The 20,360-nt window shown below is 30.7% G+C and overlaps 1 protein-coding gene across 5 annotated transcripts in view; it reads left to right on the top strand.

Moving 5' to 3' along the window:
- Nucleotides 1-20,360, top strand: part of Sp1 (transcription factor Sp8) — a 50,187-nt gene that overhangs the window by 12,409 nt on the left and 17,418 nt on the right. For 2 of the 5 annotated variants that reach the window (XM_070652503.1, XM_070652504.1), the window contains exon 1: nt 18,424-18,983. The exons of 1 other annotated variant lie outside the window; for it this stretch is intronic. In XM_070652503.1, coding sequence (XP_070508604.1) covers nt 18,894-18,983 — 90 coding nt within the window. In that variant the 5' untranslated portion in view covers nt 18,424-18,893. Of the gene's footprint in view, nt 1-18,421; nt 18,984-20,360 lie in introns of those variants that run through there. 2 more of the 5 variants (XM_070652502.1, XM_070652505.1) reach the window with 2 other exon arrangements.

Genomic DNA, 20,360 nt, shown 5'->3' with positions numbered 1-20,360 from the left:
TAACTAACTCACTAACTAACCGTTTATTTCTTAGGAAATCATTCGCATTCGTATTGCATTATATTGCAAATTATCTACTACTGAATGCACTTTTCACTCTACCCAACCTGCTTTTTCTTTTTTTTAAAGCACATCGCATAGCAGAAGTCAACAATGCACCTTTTTTCGCATTTTAAATTCTCAATTCTTCAACCATCATTCATTCATTCATTCACTCACTAACTCTTTGAGTGAATTGCCTTTCGTTTGTTTATTAAATGCAATTTATACTTCAAAAAATACAGAATAGATTTTTTTTTATTTAGTTGAGTGAATGATTTGCCCATAACTGGAGAAGAAATACGTCTTCTATGCTATGCTGAAAGAAAGAGGAGATATAAGCCTTAATCACTATTGCATGACTTGAAATACTTGTTTAAAGAGATGAGCATTTTTGTTTATAACCATATATGCACTCGTTGGATGTAATCTGCCAACAATGTAATCGTAATTTACAAATTGGCCAAAGAAAATCATTCAATTGCATCTGGGAGCTATACGTAAGTTTATATAGAACTTCTTACTACTTTTTTTCGACATTGATAGAATTGTCAGTCTAAATAATATCAATGTCTATCACATGCTTACATTTCCAAAGTAATTTCACTTTAACTTCTACTACTTCAAGCTATCTCAATTTATGTAAGCCCATAACCATAGACATCAAGCGATAATGGAAGGAATTTTCAAGCCTCTTACTAAATAAACTTTACTGTCGAATTAGCAATCTAACGCGCTTCCTACTTGAACTTTATGTATTGCACTGAATGACTGTTATTAAAACTTTAAATAGCATCATGTCTGGTGAAGTATTGCAAATTAAAAAATTCCAAAGTACTAATAAAATGAGTGCTACTTAATGCTGCTCTTTTCGTTGTTCAATAATGTGAAATTCAATGGAATTAAAAGGCAAAAGACTCAAGACGAGATCAATAAATTCAAATGGAAAAGAATAAGCAGTCATAGATTTAAGATTCAACACTCTTGTACATTTTTGTCGTGACTTTCATTTCCTATAAAAATTAACTGAATGTCAGTACATTTCATGTTGTACAAGATGCTAGCTAGGCTTACGATAAATACGGTTAAGTCTACTCCTGAAGATGATAATCGACACTACAAAACTGTGAACGTAGCATTAATACCCTACAGGAACTATATAGTAAATTAATTGAGACATGATAAACAAACAGACAACACCCGAAATACAAAAGGATGATGTGGAGAAGATAAATAATATTTAATTAAGAAGCCTTTATCAGACGAGAATTATTGTTATTAAAGGGCCTGAAAAAATGTGTATAAAAAAAAATAAAATCATTGATTGGCTTGCAGCGCTCAATCCAACAATTGAGCTGTCAATCATTTCATCACTTCAAATATCTCTCAGATTAATGCCATAATTACAAGTGAAGGCACTTCTTTTCACTTCCATCCCGAAATGGGAAAATTCCATATAATTTCCAGTCAATTTTCTCCTCCTTTTGTTGCTAAACATATCCTCACATCTAACTATGCTTCTTTGCTTTTATTGATATAACTGCGGTATAAGCCTCAACAGACAGTATAGTGTATAGTGTGAGTAAAGTCGTCCAAAATAGATGGTTAATATAATATTCATTAAAATATAATATTGTTATATACATGTATGATGATGATGATGATGTTGATGCACAGAAGTTATATTTAAGAGCACGAAAACGAAATAATTTCTGCATTTAAAAGAGCATCAGGCTCCTCAGTATATATACATATATTGAAAATGGTTGGTTTCAAACAAAATTACAGTTATTGTTGCACTAATCAAATTCCATGCACACACTTACTTACCCGTTCTTACGTAAACGAGTTACTTTAAGAATATATATCGGTCGAGAAGAGATTAGGTTGTCAATAGGTATCAGGCTGAAGTGAATTATTGAGTAACATTGAGTGAAATATTACCATAGATATTTTTGCGATAAAGGCAAAAGAATCGTTTCATGCCGTATAAATCCATTCGCGTAAAATGATGAATATCTGCAATGTGATGCTGTTGCATTTTTCATGTTTTGTCTTGCACACACATATTTATGCCCTATGGCTAATCACATAAAAAATGTTTCTTTTTCTTTGGTTCTTTATTTTTTTTCGATGGAAAATTTCTTCTCTTAAGACAAAAAAAGTTAAAGTTTTTTAAAAAATCATGAGAAACTATAGCATTAAAATTTACCTCTTTCAAATGCCTTAAAAATGCATCATTCACTCTCCTTTTCGCTCTTTACTGAGTTTTTCATGTATTTCCCGATCGGCACATATTGAAATGTTGCCATCACGGCGACAAGTTGGTATTATACTTAGATCCAAGTTGCAGCCACTTGGTAGGTTTGGTTGTGACTGCCACGAGATTTTAAGTATGCTGCCACCTCGTCGCAATGGTGGGATCATCTCAACATGTGCTGATCGGGTTAGGAATTGAAAAAGATTCCTTCAAAACTGAAATATTTGTGCTGGATCATTTCAATCTTTTGTTAAATTTGATTTTAATTGTGGACTACAATTTGATTTTAAGTTATTAATTGTATTCGGTTTATGCTTTTGTTTTACAAAAAATACATCTATTAGACTTAGAACACTAACCTACTCACAAAACCTGTGAGAAATTCTGTGTCATTAATTTTCATAAATGACTTTTTAAAATTCTCCTCAAAATTTTGTGGGACTTGCTGTATTAAAAATAGATAAACTCCCTCAACAAGATTGTAATTAAGCACCTGATTCATAATATGATCAAATTGTTTTACACGCAAGCAACTTTGTTAAAGTCATAAAGTTTTTTTAGGGTTTTAGGCTAGTCTACTGAAGTGGAAAATTGTTTCTCCTTCAAGAAAATGTGAGTGATGCAGATCGTGATTCTTTTTGACGAATTAAATTGAAAATTCTGTTACAATGTGGTAGATTCAAGGTTAAGGATGTTGATTCTTTACAGAAGTGTTTCACGAGTTTCTAATTGCAAGATTAACTTTGGTTGGTGAGAAACTTTTGATTAAAACTCAATTAGCACAAGTCGAGTAATCGATCCAAAACCCATCACTAAGTCTTCATGACTCTGGCATAGTTCGGGACTTAAGTTGAATCCGACACAAAATCAATTGATCAATTGGTCGATTTATGCTATTTGGAAAAAGGGGAAGCACGTCAAAGTTTTTGGATTTTGAAGATGTGATCTATCAAGAGTTATAGCGGTGGGCTGCAGTACACTAGTATGCCATAGTGGATGCTCCTATATGTCGTAATTCTTTAGTTCAACTGACACAACTACTCAAGCTACATAAATTAGTAAATCAAAGGCTTGCTCATTAAAAGTATCATTAGTATAATTCCCAATTATTCCAGAAATATAAGCTATGATGGTCTATGATGAATTTGAAAAGTACGACAAGTGATTTTTGAATCTATTTCATGACATACTAGCTTGGTTAATTTTGAGCTCATTTGGTTTTGAAGTTTAAGTAAATGCTAGAAAAATCTGATTTTGATAAATTATTCATAATGGACATTAAAAAACAAATTGTAATTATAGAGAACCGAAAGAGATTTTTCAATCATTTAATTTGCTACATTTAAGTTTTAAAGTTTTGCTGCTTTTACATCAATGAAAGAGAGAAATATATTTTTGATGTTTAACAACACAAAAAAATGAGACATCTTAAAAGTTTTTAAATGATTTTTAATAGAGATTAATGTAATGTAGAAGAGACGCACGAAAACGCCTTATTTTTATGGTGGAGGTAAATGTGCTTGAGAAAAAAGAAGTTTCTTCCAAATCTTAATATTTATCTTCTTTTATTGTTGTTTTCGTTGCGTATTGAAATGAAATCTTTAATGTCTTTCTAATGCATAGAGGATCCGCCAAAATGGCTCCAATGGAATGCCGTGCCTTTAGGCTCCAGTGAATTCAGTAAATGCTTATATATCAATTGTTACTTTTTTTTTCTCATACTTTACTCAACCATTTTGTGAATTGAATGAAAAGAAGAATAAAATACTCGTGCAAAAAAATTTGTCGAAACTTGAAACGTGATTACTCGTGCCTGAATCATCATTTTAATATCATTTGAAAAAAACCAGCAGCAGCAGGTTATGCTTTCTTATTTGACTTCGACGTTTTTGAATATTTTGCGAATCTATTATTCGCAATTTACTTATTCAGCTCATATTTCGTGTAATTTTATTTCAATAAATGTTAAATTGCATGAACATAATTTTCGTGACATTTTTGTTGATACAAAAAGAGATTAAACTAAATGAATTTAGGAAGCATGAAATACGATAATTTTTTATATTGAAAAAAACTTTTCAACTTTCATGAGTTTTTGATGGGGCTGTCAACTCCTTGATAGCTATCGGAATGGATCTAAAGTAATTACATTTTGATGAATTACCATTCATCAGGCGAAATTGCGATCGAGTCTGAAGCTTTGCAAGACCATCAGAGATTAGGTTACTTATTTACGGACCCAAGTAAGGGTATTATCCAACGAAATTTTACTAATTTGTCACCAGATTACGTTCCTGACATTTTGAAAATGCAAGTGTTTAAAAAATACGTAACACGTTGTATGCCCTCATCCATCCAGAGTTCGAAATCGAGACACTTCAGGTGGACTTGAATCGACTCGACTCGACTCAAATCAAATCAATACAAGTCGAACTTATATTCTCGATTCGACTCGAAGTCGACCTAAGCTAGAGTTGACTTGTCTCGACATCGAGCTCTGCTTCTTTCCTTAAAGGACCGTTCGCTTGTTACGTTCATACGTAGGGAGAAATGAGTTAGGTTAATCTGATTTTAATGCTAAACTTGGGGGAGGTAAGGGTTAAGTCTGTACCATAATAAGTGGACGGTCATTCAGCGTTATGTAAATTCAGGTTGTTTCCAATGTAACTTACCTTAATATTTCAAGTTTTGGTACATATTGAGAATGTTAAGATTTACAACCCATCAATTCAATTTGCAATGATTTGCGTACCCCGATTTCAAAATTATATGCCAAAAAAAGTTTTGATATTCCTGATAAAATGGGAAAGTTTTCGCTGTACTACAGGTGTTGTAAACATGAGTGTACTTGAACATATTTTATTTTATTTAATTTTTGCAGATCAATTCAATGACGATAATTTCAACACAGTCGAGTGATTTGAAGAAATTCCGCAACAATAATCAAAATTGACGAAAATTTATTCAGTCAAATTTGCCCGCCTTTTGCGCGTTTATTTGATGATTTTCCCTTTTTATATTCATTCAATGAATGAAATAAATAAAAAAAAAAATGTCAATCGAGAGTGAGAGAGAGAGAAAAGTTTATAGAAACACGACGTATATAAACAGAAATGTCATTAGCTGAATGACAAACGTGTGCGCGACAGACATACAAAAAAGTAAGAGAAAGAGATCAAAAGAGATAGATTAGGGGTAATGTGAATACATTATCGCTTGTCATTGTTGTCTGTTTGTCTCTCTTCTTCTATACTTATCATATTTTAATCTCTCATTGCACATTAATGATAATTCGCAGTCTTCATTAATACTGCTTTAATTTAATGACATTCTGGATTCATTAAATTGTGTTTTATTGAAAATGATTCGACTTTCTTTACATGCTAAACAATAAGTCTATAATTTTAAATAAGGCCTCGTTTGAATGAATTACCATAAAATGAATTTGAATTTTTTTGAGCTCCTTATTCTACGAAAATCAATCAATGAGAACACCAACAAAGTTTATTTTATGTAGAATAAAGCAAAATTTAAATATTTTAACTTGTCAATATTTACATAAAGGAGAAAACACGTGAATTGAATTGAATTTCCTTTTATAACTCTTTCACTTGACATTTAAAATTGAAATTTTCTCTTTTTTTTCTCTCATGTATAGTCACACAAAAAATTGTGGGTTGAAACAGATAAAAGGCATCAATGTGGAAAGATAAACATTTCTCGATTAAAAGGTCAAAAAGGCTACAAAGGGATATAAATAATGATCATCATAATCATTACCATCGCCATATAAATAAAATATTGAAAAAACCTTCAAAAAAAGATGTGAGAAAGTTTATTTATTTGTGAGGAGATTGAAAAATCAATTAAATTGTCATTTGAAATTCAAAATTCATTTCTGTAGCTTTGAAATTGTAATTTTCTTTTTCATTAGACGAACTCTCATCGACACGCGTTCTGAATGAGAATGACTTGAATTTAACTTGTAGTTGGAATTTGATTTTAGAATTATAATGAAAATAATATAGAATATCCTCGGGGTGTTCAACGAAAGAATGAAACGCATTTTTGGCCAGAGAACTGTATTTAATTAGTATATAGAAAGGTCGATAATGTTCAAACAAGTTATAAGTAACAACGGTCTAATTTATTTTGAAATTTAACTGTCAAAAAATATTTAAATTTTCAAGGGGCTTAAAACACGTGAATATTTGGTATGAAAAATTGAAAAATCATTAATTAAAGTATATAGTCGTAATTTTAAGCTTCAATTCCAATCTTTAAATCAGTTACTCGAAGATATGGAGCTAGTACTTTAAACCCGAACTCTCAATGATGTCTGGATTCTGAGATCTCACGCTTCACCCAGTAAGCCTCCCAGCCGATCAAAGTGAAGTTGTGAGTATCGTTCAAAAATGCGATAAAAATCTTGTGCAATAAAATTTCAATTTTTGTCTTATTTCCTCTTTAAATAAATAAACATTTCGGGAGAAAAAAAAACTCGTTAGGGTGCTAAAGATCGCAGAGTATATTTTATTTAATTTGTCACTAAATTATCCACCCTTACAAAATTTTCATATGCTCTAAAAACAGGACAAGATTTATGATGATGAAAATGTTGAATGGTTGACAATAAAAAAATATGCTGTAAATTTTACATTCGCTATTTCTGCAGTATTTTGTGAAATTCAAATAGCTACAATCAACTTGAGAGAGAATTGTAGCCATAAAAAGTCAAACTCATGAATTCTTATTCAAGTGCTGGTCCTTATTGCACAGTAGTAGTTTATGCCAAGTATGTATGTTGGAAGCAAAAAGTATTTGAATGAAAATGATGAGAAACGAATCAAAATCATTGATAACGCTACGAGGGTGTCTAAGAAAATATACAGTATATACTCTTGGAGGGTGAAAAGTGCTTTTTGTGCAATGCCCTCAATAAAAAGAAATTCCGTCATGATGGTTTGAGATGAGTAGCAAAGTGATGGCAATAAATTCTGAAATTAAGGGCGTTCTGTTTTGATTTTTATTTATTTCACCCTCGCATATCTTATTCCCCATTCATGTGTATACCATGTATACATCACTTCTATAATCCACTTCTAATCCATAAAAATAGAAAAAAAAAGATGTGTATTTAATGTTTATCGTCGATACCCTCAAGTTGATTCATCGTAAAACCACATAAAATGCTTTCCATTCTCTATTACTTATTTTTATTCATTGCCGTCTGCTATCAAATGGTTTGTATGAATATATCCGATATATATATCGTAAGTACACAAATCCTTGAAAGCATACAATATCGGGGAATCGTTAAGACGGTGCCGTTATGACGATCGCTATTCTGGGAAGAAATTTGATGCATGGAAAAAATGTACCTATTTTGTTATGGACTTCAGACTCGATTAAAAAGTCAATCATAACATGATGCACATGTTACGAAATTTCATTCCTGTATTTCTACATTAAGAGTATAGTCGTGAAATTGAAGGCAAATAAATGGGAATAGGAAAGAATCAGAAATGGTAAAAAGGAACAAATTGGCGGTTAATTAAACTACAGTTTTAATGGTTCATTCAATATGATGCCATTTGTTCTGTTGTTTCTATTTTTTGGGGTGCTACAATCATTTTAATTGAGCCATCTGTTTCAGGGATCTACATTTCTCCATCTCCAATATTTATTATGCTTACAATTATCGCGGCATTATGTATATGCAGAGAGAGAAAATTTTGTTATTTGAAATATACCTTAGTTCCTGCAATGTCAGCAAATAAAGAAAAATTGTTTCCCTTTAGTACCAAGCCATTGCGTCTAAATATTTTCACTAGCATTAAAGAGTACGGAAAATTTATCTACTATGGGGTAATTCAAGTTGAATTTGTTAAAACATTTTCTTTTTCTATTTTATAGGATTAAATACAGCACATAAAAATGGGGAGCAATAGCTTTCAAGTGTATCCACTTCATGAGTGGATTGATTTATGGCACTTAGACACGCCTTTCTATAAAAACGAAAATGTACTTTCATATATTTACGCAATTTTCATTTAAAATAGACGAAAAATCTTTCCATTTTGTTCTTATAATCGTGTACGTGATATTTTTTGTTTGTAGTTTCTCATGGCTTATCACAATAATTTTTTTTCGAAAAAAAGCCACCGTCTTTAATTAATTTAAATGCGATACTTCAAGCCTAATTAACCTCCACTTAATTCCCCATTTTGTTAAATGTCATTCTTAAGACTGGCTCTGTTATGTTGCCTACTTTATTCTTGCTTTTTCGTTTCTACTTCTCTATAAAATAAGCTCCATTAATAATTCTCTCTTGTGACATTGACAACCTTATTATTATCGTCCGCAAATAGCAATTTTCATCATTTGTTTTCTAACATCAATTCTAGATCATTTGTTTTCTTGTTTCATTTGTGTGTCGTTTTTACATTTTCTTTCTTACTTACTCTCTTTCATTTGATATTGATGAACGGTTAACTTGCTAAATCACCTCAAATTATATTCTCCACAGCTTGTTAAACCGTGAGATTTAAACAGAGCTTAAAGTCGACTTCAAATTTATATGGAATTTAGTCAACTCAAGCTGACTTTTCTATAGAAAATCCGAGTCGACTTCGAACACTGGATTTAAGTCCATCAAATTAGTATTACACCAATTAGGGCTAAGATAAGGATTCTCTGAGGCTTTTCTCACAGATGGATTGAATTCGATCGTCAAGGTTCTGTTCGGGTAACTTAGCGTATTGTTGTTAATACGGCGACATAGCAGTGCCCTAGCGAACACGTTTTACTGTTCGAATCTTTGATGATATTAAAGTGAATATATCCATTTCAGAGTTAAAATATATAATGAACTAAGGGATATTCTCTTTAATTTTTACATCAGCTATATAATGAGACAATCTATATTTGGGTTATGTGAACTTTGGGACATTTTACTGCTCATCATCTATACTCTCATTTGTGCTTTTTGTTTATAATTTGACTACAATTTCAAAGAGAATGTATGAGTAGTCCTTAACTCTTTACTCAAAATATCATAAATTAGCTATGCTTTTAAAGATTGTTCCTAATCAGTAAACTTCAAGTATATCTTTTTAAAATAGTTAGTTCTATTGTTTTTAGATTTGTTCTGATGCTCATCATTGATTGGATATTCAATCCAAAAGAATAAATAATTAATGTTAAGTAAATACGTCTGAGTATTAGCAATTTTTCATCTTCATTGTACCCTCATAGAATAGTTCATATTTAAGGAATATAGAGCAGACAGAACATAATAAACTAGCTTAGAAGAGTTTATGAAACGCCAATTAATCATTATTAAAACATCATTAAATTTGTAATATTTTTCAAGGATGATTTCAATAATTAAAGTTTCTAAAAGAAGAGCGACCTTGTCGAAAAGTACGAGCATAATGTTGAAAACATTCCACTTAATTATCAAACCGACACAATGTCAATTAATTTGTTTTAATGTCCTCAAGGTTTGTTTAGGAAATGTTGAACTTAGAAAGAACTTAGAACAATGACTTTAATAATTCATTTGTACACTTTTCATTATGAATGAACATTTGAGTGAAATAGTTCTATCGAAAAATGACAAATGACATCAAATTACACCCAACATATTTATCCACACCTTGTTAATTCAAAAATAATGATTCAGTGAAAATTATACCGAAAAAAAATCATCTATTTCACTTTTTTTCAATTCTCTTTTGTGTCATTATTCAATTTTTTACGTGATAATTCGAAATTAAGTGTTAGTGATGTTCCAGACATTTTTTTTTATTCATTCATTCTAAGACATTCCAATGTGATTCTTAATTGCGATTTTGCGATATTATTCAACATTATTATTTTGAAGAAAAATGAAGTTAGCAGATAATAGCAATGCTTTAAAATGCAAGGTTGATATAAATTCAATGTGGATTAAGAATTTGGGATTTGGAACGCATTAATCTGATTTGCTGTTGAACTACATTATGTGATATAAGAAAAATCGTGCTTCTATAAATGGACATTCATTATTTCTAGAGGCACAATTAAATCACTCGGGCATTGTCATATTGCCGTAGTAATGTTAGAATTCACAGATATACAGAGGAGTCCTAAAGGCAAGAGTTTAGATTCTCGACATAGTGTCATTGAGGTTGATTAATTAAAATGTCTTTAGTGAATCATGAAATATAAATGGTGCAGCATAAATGCAATTTTTGTTTTTGAAAAATAAATCATTAGGAAATAGGACAATAGGAAAGGAGATCAGTATAAGAGTAGGACTATCAGATATCATAAAACGAGTCGGATATCATAAAGAAGGCTGATATCATAATTTTTTTGAAGTCACGTAGAAGCTCCGTTAAATTTGAAGTCCGCGACGCACTACCTAAATTTTTGGGAAAATGCCTTGTACCAAAGTGAAATATCATTTGAATGTCCAATAAACTCTCGCAAAGAGGCTGTTGATAGAGAAAGTAGTGGAAATGGGCAGAATAAAGTAAGCGATGGAGCAAGCTTTAGACGCTATGTAAGAGAGGTTATAGATTTTGAGCGAAGTAAATAAGTTAAAACAGCGAATAAATCCACTCAGTCAGACAATATGCCAATCTTCAATCAGAATCATTCTCACTCCCAAAATCATTGCTTATCATCATCATCTCAAAATTAGAAATGGCCGAAATTGGAAGAAATATTAAAAATCAATTCATTTCATATGAAATCAAAAATAAAGTTCTTTTCTCGTATTCTCTCGTGTTGTCTGATTTAATGCTCATTCTTAATAAATTGATCATTAATTTGAGAACACAGTTGCAATACCAATACGTATTCTTCCAAAATTTAATAATCTCTCGCAGTTATTTTGAAATAAATCGTAAGTCGAAGAAAAACAACGCAAAAAAATGCATCCCGAAAAAAAAAAAAAATCGCAAAATTCTGTGTAACCTGTAATTAGCTTAACAAAGATACAAATAAATAAAAGGCAACGGGAGAAGTAAGAAAAGGCAAAGAAACCCTCATGCTTTATTTTCTTCTTCTCTTAACATTTTATTTCTGAAATCGAGTAAAGAAACATAAACAATAAATAATTTTTCATAAAGAATTTATTTCCATAATTTTTCTTACCTTCTTTTTTCCTTCTCTAGAGCTGTCGTTGCGCTTTGCGAGTGCATTATTTATATTTTCTGCAAACCACTTTTTGTAATGTTATTCCTCATAAAATAAAAAACTTAAAACAATGCATTCTTTTATAATTCATTGATATTTGTATTTTCTCTCCGGTTTCATTCAATTGCCTTTTTTTTCCTTTGCAACCGAAATTTAATTAAGGTTTAAAGGAGTTTGTAGCTTTAGAGAACTATTAAAAATACACATTTGTGTTAAACATTTTATCTGTAAATTTGAGAATTTATCAGATTTTTAAAGACATTGTGGTGAATTTTTCTTAAATTTTGTATTAACTGACCATCAAATATTCACCGTTTGTGTTTGTGGTGTATTAGCTGAGTGCCATTTGAGGTATCAAGTCATTTAAAGACTAATATCTCAGTTCATAAGTTGGGATTTTGACGTCGAGTGGCTACACAGTTGACCGAATATCTGTATCAATCATTTGTAAGCGCAGCTCGATCGGCGAATCCGGATGTTTTCGCCTAGTGGCTGCCACTTGACTTTGAGTATACGATCGACTCGTCGCCGTGGTGGCAACATTTCAATATGTGCCGATCGGGCATGGGTTCGACTCTCTTTTAATCACTATATAAACCGAACAGTCAATAAGCATACTAACTTAAATGAGCGTTTGTATGAGTATACTCAATTAATAAAATTGGTCGTACTCAATTTTGTGAGTATAATCCATATTATGCAATTTGTCTGTTCGGGTAGAGTGTTATCAGTATGAAAATCATGTGCAATGCTCACGACATTACAGTATTGAATACGGATTCAAACAGAAAATCTCCAAAAAGCATAATTGGAACTAGAAATAAATACAAAAATAATCAAAAAAATTCAATTTTTATGTCACCACCGACACTAAAGCTCCGAAATCGTTTAACCTCATTTCATATCCATTAATATTTTTTGAATTAACTAGACCTCATCCTTAAACATTGTCGAGTTCAAAAGCTGTAATTTACAATGCAAAATTTGACACACTTTATTAATGACAGCTCATTGCAAAATATGAAAATATATACAAAATCTTCTCTATTTCTCAACTATGTTATTTCGACAGTAATAATTGACAGCTCTTGAATACAAAAATAAAAAAAATCAAATTTTTTCCCATTCTTGAACAAATGATGCCATTGTTGTTTCCCATAGAATTTACAAATAACTGCAAATAACAGAAAAAAGCGTTAGTCAACAAAAGTATGATTATTATTATTGGGTTTAAATGCTAATGGGTCCTCTCTTTGCATTAGCATTAGTCGACAAAGTGAGAATTAGCTTTGTCGATGTGGACAGATGTAGCTACAATACCTAAAAATATTATTTTTTTATGACTTATTGCTTGTTATCAAAAATAATTAATGAGCTCATTTTTCATAGCTTTCATTCATCTAATTATCTCCTCAGAATTAAATCCTCTAATGATTCTCAATGAAATTAGTAACGGATAAATGTGCTGAAGGTTTTCCAATTTCTTTTTCTTTATTCATTTTATTTGAATTTGTGCTCATCTCACAGTAAGAAGTATTAAAATAACCCTAAAAGCTAGATCGACTGGTGATTTCACAGAATGGTGCAGGCATGTAAATATAAAAATAGCATGAAAATCTATTGAAGAAACTCAAATAATAATAATGGAGGTGTAGACGAAGAGGCAGATTCTAGGCCGGTACATAACGCGCTGAGCACGCGAGTTATTCTTACAGTGAACAGTTGTTGCCTTTTTTTTTCATGTCGTGATTGCTACTGTACATAAGTAACTAACCGAAAGATTTTTTGAAACAGAAATAAAAATTGGGTGACAGTTTTGCATCCTCTTTATATTCCATTCATTGACGTCAAGCAATTTTAAAGATTGAAGGTTACAAACACAAAAAACAAACGAATGATGAATGAGAAATTCAATACCTTTTATGAATTAAATAAAGGTATACTGTGTGTGCAGGGATTGGATGTGGATGCAGATTTTGACACGTGTTACTCGAGTAAATCCGGAAACATCTGAATGAATCAATTCAGCATTTATATTTTTTTTCGCGACAAAACTTCTCTTCTTATTCTATTCATAGAACGCACATTGAATGCATTACCAGTGAATAGCATAAAAATGCATAAAAGAGATTGCAATAATGTTTCATACCCACCCAATTCCGGTTGAGTGCTATTATAAAAATGGATGAACCTTTAGGTACAATAAAATTATAGTTCATCTATAGCTTAAATTGAGTTTCCTCTTTCATTCATCACTATTCATGCCTTTTTCTCTTTTTTTTATTTACTACTGAAATGCATTTGCATTGATACTTAGAGTATATTCCTTTTCTGTCTTCAAAGAAACATGGAAGTAAGACTCATTTAATTATTCGTTAAGAAATGCATCGTCTTAAGTCGAGCAGAGGAAATTTAATATATTTTTTAATAAATTAAATAAGGATAATGACATTCGTGATTATGAGATGATCAGATCTTCATCATTTCATCAGTAGAACGCAATAGGATTAATTGTATCGTCCACTCATAATGTTGGTATTTGGAATGAAGATAGAATAATATGATATACAATATTAAGCGTCGTTACTTGTCAATTAAGTTTAGTTTATCAAGATATTTTTGATTTGAGGCATAGTAAGAGTCTCTAAGGGATATAAGTGATATAAGAATCTATAAGGGATCTGAAAAGTTTCATCCTAAGTCAGTGCTGTCCAAACTTTATGGATTATGTTCAACATTTTGTTATTATATTATGCATATCACTATGCTGCGGTACATATCCGAGTGTAAAACTTGACATAATGTCTAGTTACTAATCCGACCGATTCAAATAAAGAAGGTTCGTCACGGAACTTTTAAGGCTCTACTAGACCTATTTTATTAGCATCAAATGGAAGCCATATAGATGGAAAATGGAGGCATCTTCGATTTGGCGTTCCCAGAAGAGGTTAAATCTTATATGAGCCTTCAAAGCTCCATGGTATAGCCTAAAAAGATCCATGGCAGAGCCTTCTTCATTTGTGTCGCTCGAGTAACTTTAGGTCTTGTCGACTTATGATAAATTTAAAGGAGCAATTCGTAGAAATTATCATTAGTTGACCGAAGGTCTAGTTGTCCACTAGACTAGTTGTCCATTAAAGTAGTTGTCCACTAGACTAGTTTTCCACTCGGAAAAGTTAGAACAACAATCCCCTAAGAATATAAACACACAAATTTCCGAAGAAAATAACCAAAAATTAAATGATAAAGAAATTATTCAAAACAATCAATTTAAAAGGAATGAGTTCCTTTTCCTAGAAATTTCCGATGAAAAATATAGACTAAGAAAATGAGTTGTTTAAAAAAAGTTGTTGAAAGGAATCATGTAGGATACAATTAAAATATTAAATTTAGTAATTACACACTGTCATAAAAAGAGTAATTTTACATTTCTTTCCGTTTTAAATCTGAAAATGTAAAAAAATATAACAGAATGGAACTAAAGGAATAACAACCCTGAGTGAAAGTAAGTACTTTACTCTTTAGACTACATGAAACCATGTTTAAATAATGGATTATATTCAACCATGAATCAATATAATGAAAAGTTTTTTTTTTTGGAATTTTAAACAATTCGAGTAGCATGAAACTTTAGCTTTGAAAACAGTTCAGTTAATTACATACACTTTTCATATTTTTGTGTAAAAAATTTATATTTATGTTTGTTTCTGTTCGTTTTGCCTTCATCACTATCATTCTTTAATTAGCCAACATGTAGGTATTATGAACTGAGAGAGTGCAAGACACTCATTGTTATTAAAATATTAATTTTTAAAAAATGTTAATTCAACTTAGTTTTTATTTTCATTCACAGAACACACAAAAAAAGTGTTTTTTTAACAAATTTTAATGAATTATTCAAAAGTGAAAAATTTACATTTTTTTTTTTATTTTTGAAAAATGAAAAAGTTTTTGTTTTAAAAAATTGTCGCGTTGACGCCTCAACTTTTTCTGAATCTGGAGGTTACATCATTTATAAGGCTATTCAAAAAGTTATTTTTATGATGGGAACCATTGTTATATTTTGAGTAAATTTATGGATTAAGAGATTCGAATTTGATATTTTTAATGCGTTCATTCTCACTTCATAATTTGTAATTTATATTCAAGTAGCTCAAGCAGATGAGCATCAATGACGTAACTAGCCCGATCGGCACAAGTATTTCTTTATAATCAGGAGTCGACCACATGGCAATTTTTATGGTAATTAACTTGAAAACTGCTATATGGATGCTCAGACACTTAACTGTCATAAAGAAATTGTGCTGATCAGGCAATTTAGATCAGAGCTCGAATATTAAATGGATACTCGAATAATATATGGAAATCCAATTCAAGTTGACTCGACTTAACGTCATATTCTACTCGACTTTGAAGTTTTATGCATATTAAGTGTGTCATCCTCAGTGATATAAATGAAGAATACTACGCCATGGCGGTTTTATGGCTCTGCTTTAGCTGTTTTATTAGCACTAAATCGAAAGATAAGCCTCTGTGTGTCTTCCATATGGCTATAAAATAGATTGAGTGAATAATCCATCATAACTAGTTGATGGCAAGTTAATTTTCAGTAAATGTCTAGTTCTAACCAGTTCAACTGCATTTTTGTTCATTCGGGAAAGTCTTTAAAGCTCCTAGGTGAAGTCTTCTTCAGTTATGTCACTCGGGCTTTTTGAATGAAGTAATTTTTAAGTCGATGGCCCTCAAAAGACTTGAAACTCTGAATTGACCTTATTTTCAAATTTAAAATTTACTTAAAGATTGTCATTCATGGGAGATACTCTAATTAAGCCTCTGCATCATTGTTTAAATTCTCAAACAAAAACTGTAGCTTTTCCGATCAAATATCCAATAATTTTGATTAACTTTGCTTCTCCATTAACAATTTTTTTATGTTCAATATTCAGGACCAATATTCATTACTTACATTCTATCTAAAGTAAATTTATAAGCACATTTATTTTACAGCAATGAGAAGAAAAAAATTGTATATTTATGAATTTCAATTAACTTTAGTCCGCTTTAATAATGCTTTACGGACTGCGAAATCATAATGAAACAAAATGATAAGCATCAATCTGTAATGAAAATCTCTTTCTCATTGCTATAAATATTTTTTTTTTGGCTGTCTTAACTGCCATCATAATATTAATATTTCCCAGGTTGAATTTAATTACAGCCTTAGCTGAAATTCTTCTAATCTGAAATTTCATTAGTTATGAACATGAAAAGGAGAGCAATGAATATTGTTTAGCTTCCTTCTAACTTCTTATAAAACTCACATCTATGTTCAGTTTGGATATAACGCGCAAAAAAAAACTCAATTTAATATTTCTCACGATTTAATGACGCCAAAGATTGGTAGAAAAAGACGAAAAAAATGTGTTTAAAGTCGATGTTGAGTATAGTAGACGAAGTGATGTTTGCAGCATAAAAGTGCATCTCAAAAAGCATAAGAAATCATATTAATTTCTTTGCCAAAATGTTCATGTTAATAAAAGAATATATGAAAGAAGCATAGCAAGCTTCTTTTCCGAGTACGCTCATTTCTTGTCTGTTAATTAATAATGCGCCTTTTCTCCTTTTATTTTATGCCTGATCGTGAATATTAGGTACTAATATTTGTATATTTCTTTGTTCCGTTCTTGCTGCTTTTTTTCCCATTCTTTATTTTTTCTACGGGAGATTCACTGGAAGAGAGACCAGCTTGGCCCTTTCGCAAAAAAAAATATATATATACATATATCGTTCGACTGAGTAAGAACTCTTTATGATTATTAATATCATATGAACAGACTGACGAAGCGACTGATGAAAAATTAATTAATGTTCCTTTTAATTTCTTATCCATTTTTGGTGATGTGAAGTTTGACTTATTGAAGGAAATTTCTTAGAAATGTGATGTATGTGTTGCATGTATTATATTTCCATTGAATTGAAGAAATAAGCCACACAGAAGAGAATATTATATTTTTTATTACAAAAAGGCATAAAATATATATTTTCATTGCACTTTGCTCGTCGATCATGATGATATTCATCTAAATTCGCAAGCACTGCCCCGGAGCGACTCAAAAAGCGAGAGCATAAAAACATATCGCAGTTTATTAGTCACATGAAACATGTGTTGAAAGTATTTAATGTTCATAATAATAATTATTAAGAAATAACACAATTTAATCAAGGGAAATCTTCTTCTGCTTGGGATATAAGGAATGGAATGAATGAACTTGATTGACAATAATAATGTTGTTCCATTAAAAGTTTTTTCTACTAAGTTCTCTATAAAGATTTAATATTCAAGCATTAAAAGAACATTTCTTTGGATTATTATTCTGCGCATGTCCAAAAATATTCCGGTTATTTTCTTTCTTTTTTTTGCACAAAAATACGGAATAAAAAGTGAAAAATCTTCTTTAATCTTTTCAAAAAAATAAGTAAGCATTGTATTTGTGTCAGAAAAAGAGATATTGATGTGCGTACACACAAGAAGAAGAAACATTGTATCAAGCAATGGGCGTGAACGATTGTTGAGGCAAAATAATATTTTGTGGTGAGAATACAACATACAATTTTCATTGGTCGTCAACAAATTGTAACAAATTTAATCCACTATGATTGTATGTGTTGTGTGTAGGAAAGAATAATGAACAAACGAAACTAGTTTTCAGCATGTCTTTGTATTGTACACACTTTTTTTTTGATCAAAGCACACAATGAAAATGTGTATATTCACAATACTTCTATAATCCCATATGTAGATAATGTATGTATTGAGTAGACTCATGTATTGAGGCTAAACAAAGAAGAATAAAAATGAAAAATTGTTTTGCTGTGCTGGGTGCGCTCTTTCAGTTAAAAAAGTTTCATTGAATGAGACGCGATCTCTTTTTTGTGTCGCTTTTTGTTTATCGTAATCTTTTTTGTATCTCTTAATAGACAAAAATAAAATAAGAAAAGAAGGGAAAGAAAAATATAATCGAAAAATAAAGGAAAGAAGAAAGGAAGAAAGTTATTGAATTCAAATAAAAAAATAAATTTTTTTGCAAGCTTTAGTGAGCCTCTTACTTGTCTTTAGTGTTGATGTCCATTCAACCCCTTTTCTTTATTTGTGGATCATCTATTGTGTGACATGAGATTAATATAAATCACGTCTGCATTAGCTTATCAAATTTTGCAAAATTTTTAAAAAGTGAAAATTACTTGTGAATTGCCTAATAAAGGAAATAAATGTCAAGAATAAACAATTATAGACAAGAAAGCATGATAAACTGAATAAAAATAACAATTAAGAATCTCGACATTAATCAAGGATAATAAAAAATACATAAAAAGGAACAATAGTGAAGTCAAAATTAATTTCAAAATGTTAACTGATATGGCACCGTCGGCAACGGGTCAATTTTATGGCTCGCAAATGGGAATCGCAAATATAGCACCACATATTCAAAAAACTGTAAGTAAATTGTGAAATAATCACAGATTTTGATAATTGAAGGAAGCAAATGCTTTTGATAATTTTATAAAATTGCTATTAATCTTTTCTAACTAATTCCATTTTGATGGACAACTCAAAATAATATCGTGTGTGTACACAATTCATCATGTCATCGTCGCGACATGATATAAAGCATCAGCTCGCGTGACCGACGTATAAACTTTTATTTTTGTTTTGTGTGTAAAAAAAACTTTATCCAGAAATGATCCACAAAGACATGAGAGATATCATGACATTCAAAAAGGCTGCAATAGTCATAGAACATTATAAAATACAAACAGATATATAGGCATGAAAAATTTAATATCAAAAATCTGTTGTCTATACTTCTAAATCCATAGAACTTTTTAGTTCGGCCGCCCCTGTTGGATATTTGGTAAAAGTGTCAATCACAACAGCAGGAGTCCGAGATCATTGTCTGTGCTCTCTTCCTTTTATTTTATGCTACAGTGATTCTTGTAGTGCCGCAATATTTATAGAATCTAATCATCATTATCATTCATCATAAAGAGATTAATAAACAGGGATTCACAGTATGCATTAATGTTTACATAAGTAATGGGAAGATGACACTTTTTGGAATGTTGAGTATGTCAAGAACTTGTGTTTTGTGTGCTGTTTAAAAATACCATTGACATTCGAGAAATGCGCAATAAATTAAGCTATTTGAGATGAATTTTTAACGACACAACTTAACACATGTGTTATGTCTTTGTTAAGCCGCTTAAATTCCATGAATCTTTTAGGGATCATTAAAAGTTATAAAGTTGCACATTCATAAATTGAAATCTTAATTTCAGTAAATTAAATTCCGCAAAATGCTCTGAAGTGCTAATTTTCACCCTTCAAATGAACAGCTTCGAGTGGCTCTGTAAAGTACTTGAGATTTTTTTCAAGAGCTATTTATTGTACCTAGAATTACTTAAGTTACTAACATTTATTCTACTGTGAATGCTGTAATCCTTAAAGCAAATAAACATGATGTATTCGAAGAATCATAAGTACAATAAGTCTCGTACGTTTAAGAATATGACTAAGAAGCATGAAAGAAGAAGAAATGATCCTTTGATCCATCAATTGTTATAGCTAATTCCTCTTGAAAATGAAAATTTTCTGTCAATTCTTTTTCTCATCACAATGATTGTTCTGTCCTTATATTATTCATACCTTTGTCTCACCTAAATGCAATGGATAAAAAAATATTTTTTTCTTTTGTTAAATCAAAAAAAGCCATTAGAGAACTAATTTTAGTTCTTGTGTCTGTTCCTTTTTCTTACAAAAAGAGTCCAGTTATTATTGCCTTTTTATTCTTCTTGATGCCATCAAACATAATTT

The sequence above is a fragment of the Chironomus tepperi genome, unplaced genomic scaffold, assembly GCF_022539635.2.
Source record: "Chironomus tepperi strain 1889 unplaced genomic scaffold, CSIRO-AGI_Ctep_v1 contig_48, whole genome shotgun sequence".
Classification (NCBI taxonomy): Eukaryota; Metazoa; Arthropoda; class Insecta; order Diptera; family Chironomidae; genus Chironomus; species Chironomus tepperi.
Note: the sequence above shows the minus strand (reverse complement) of the source record. Positions and strands in the feature narration are given on the sequence as shown.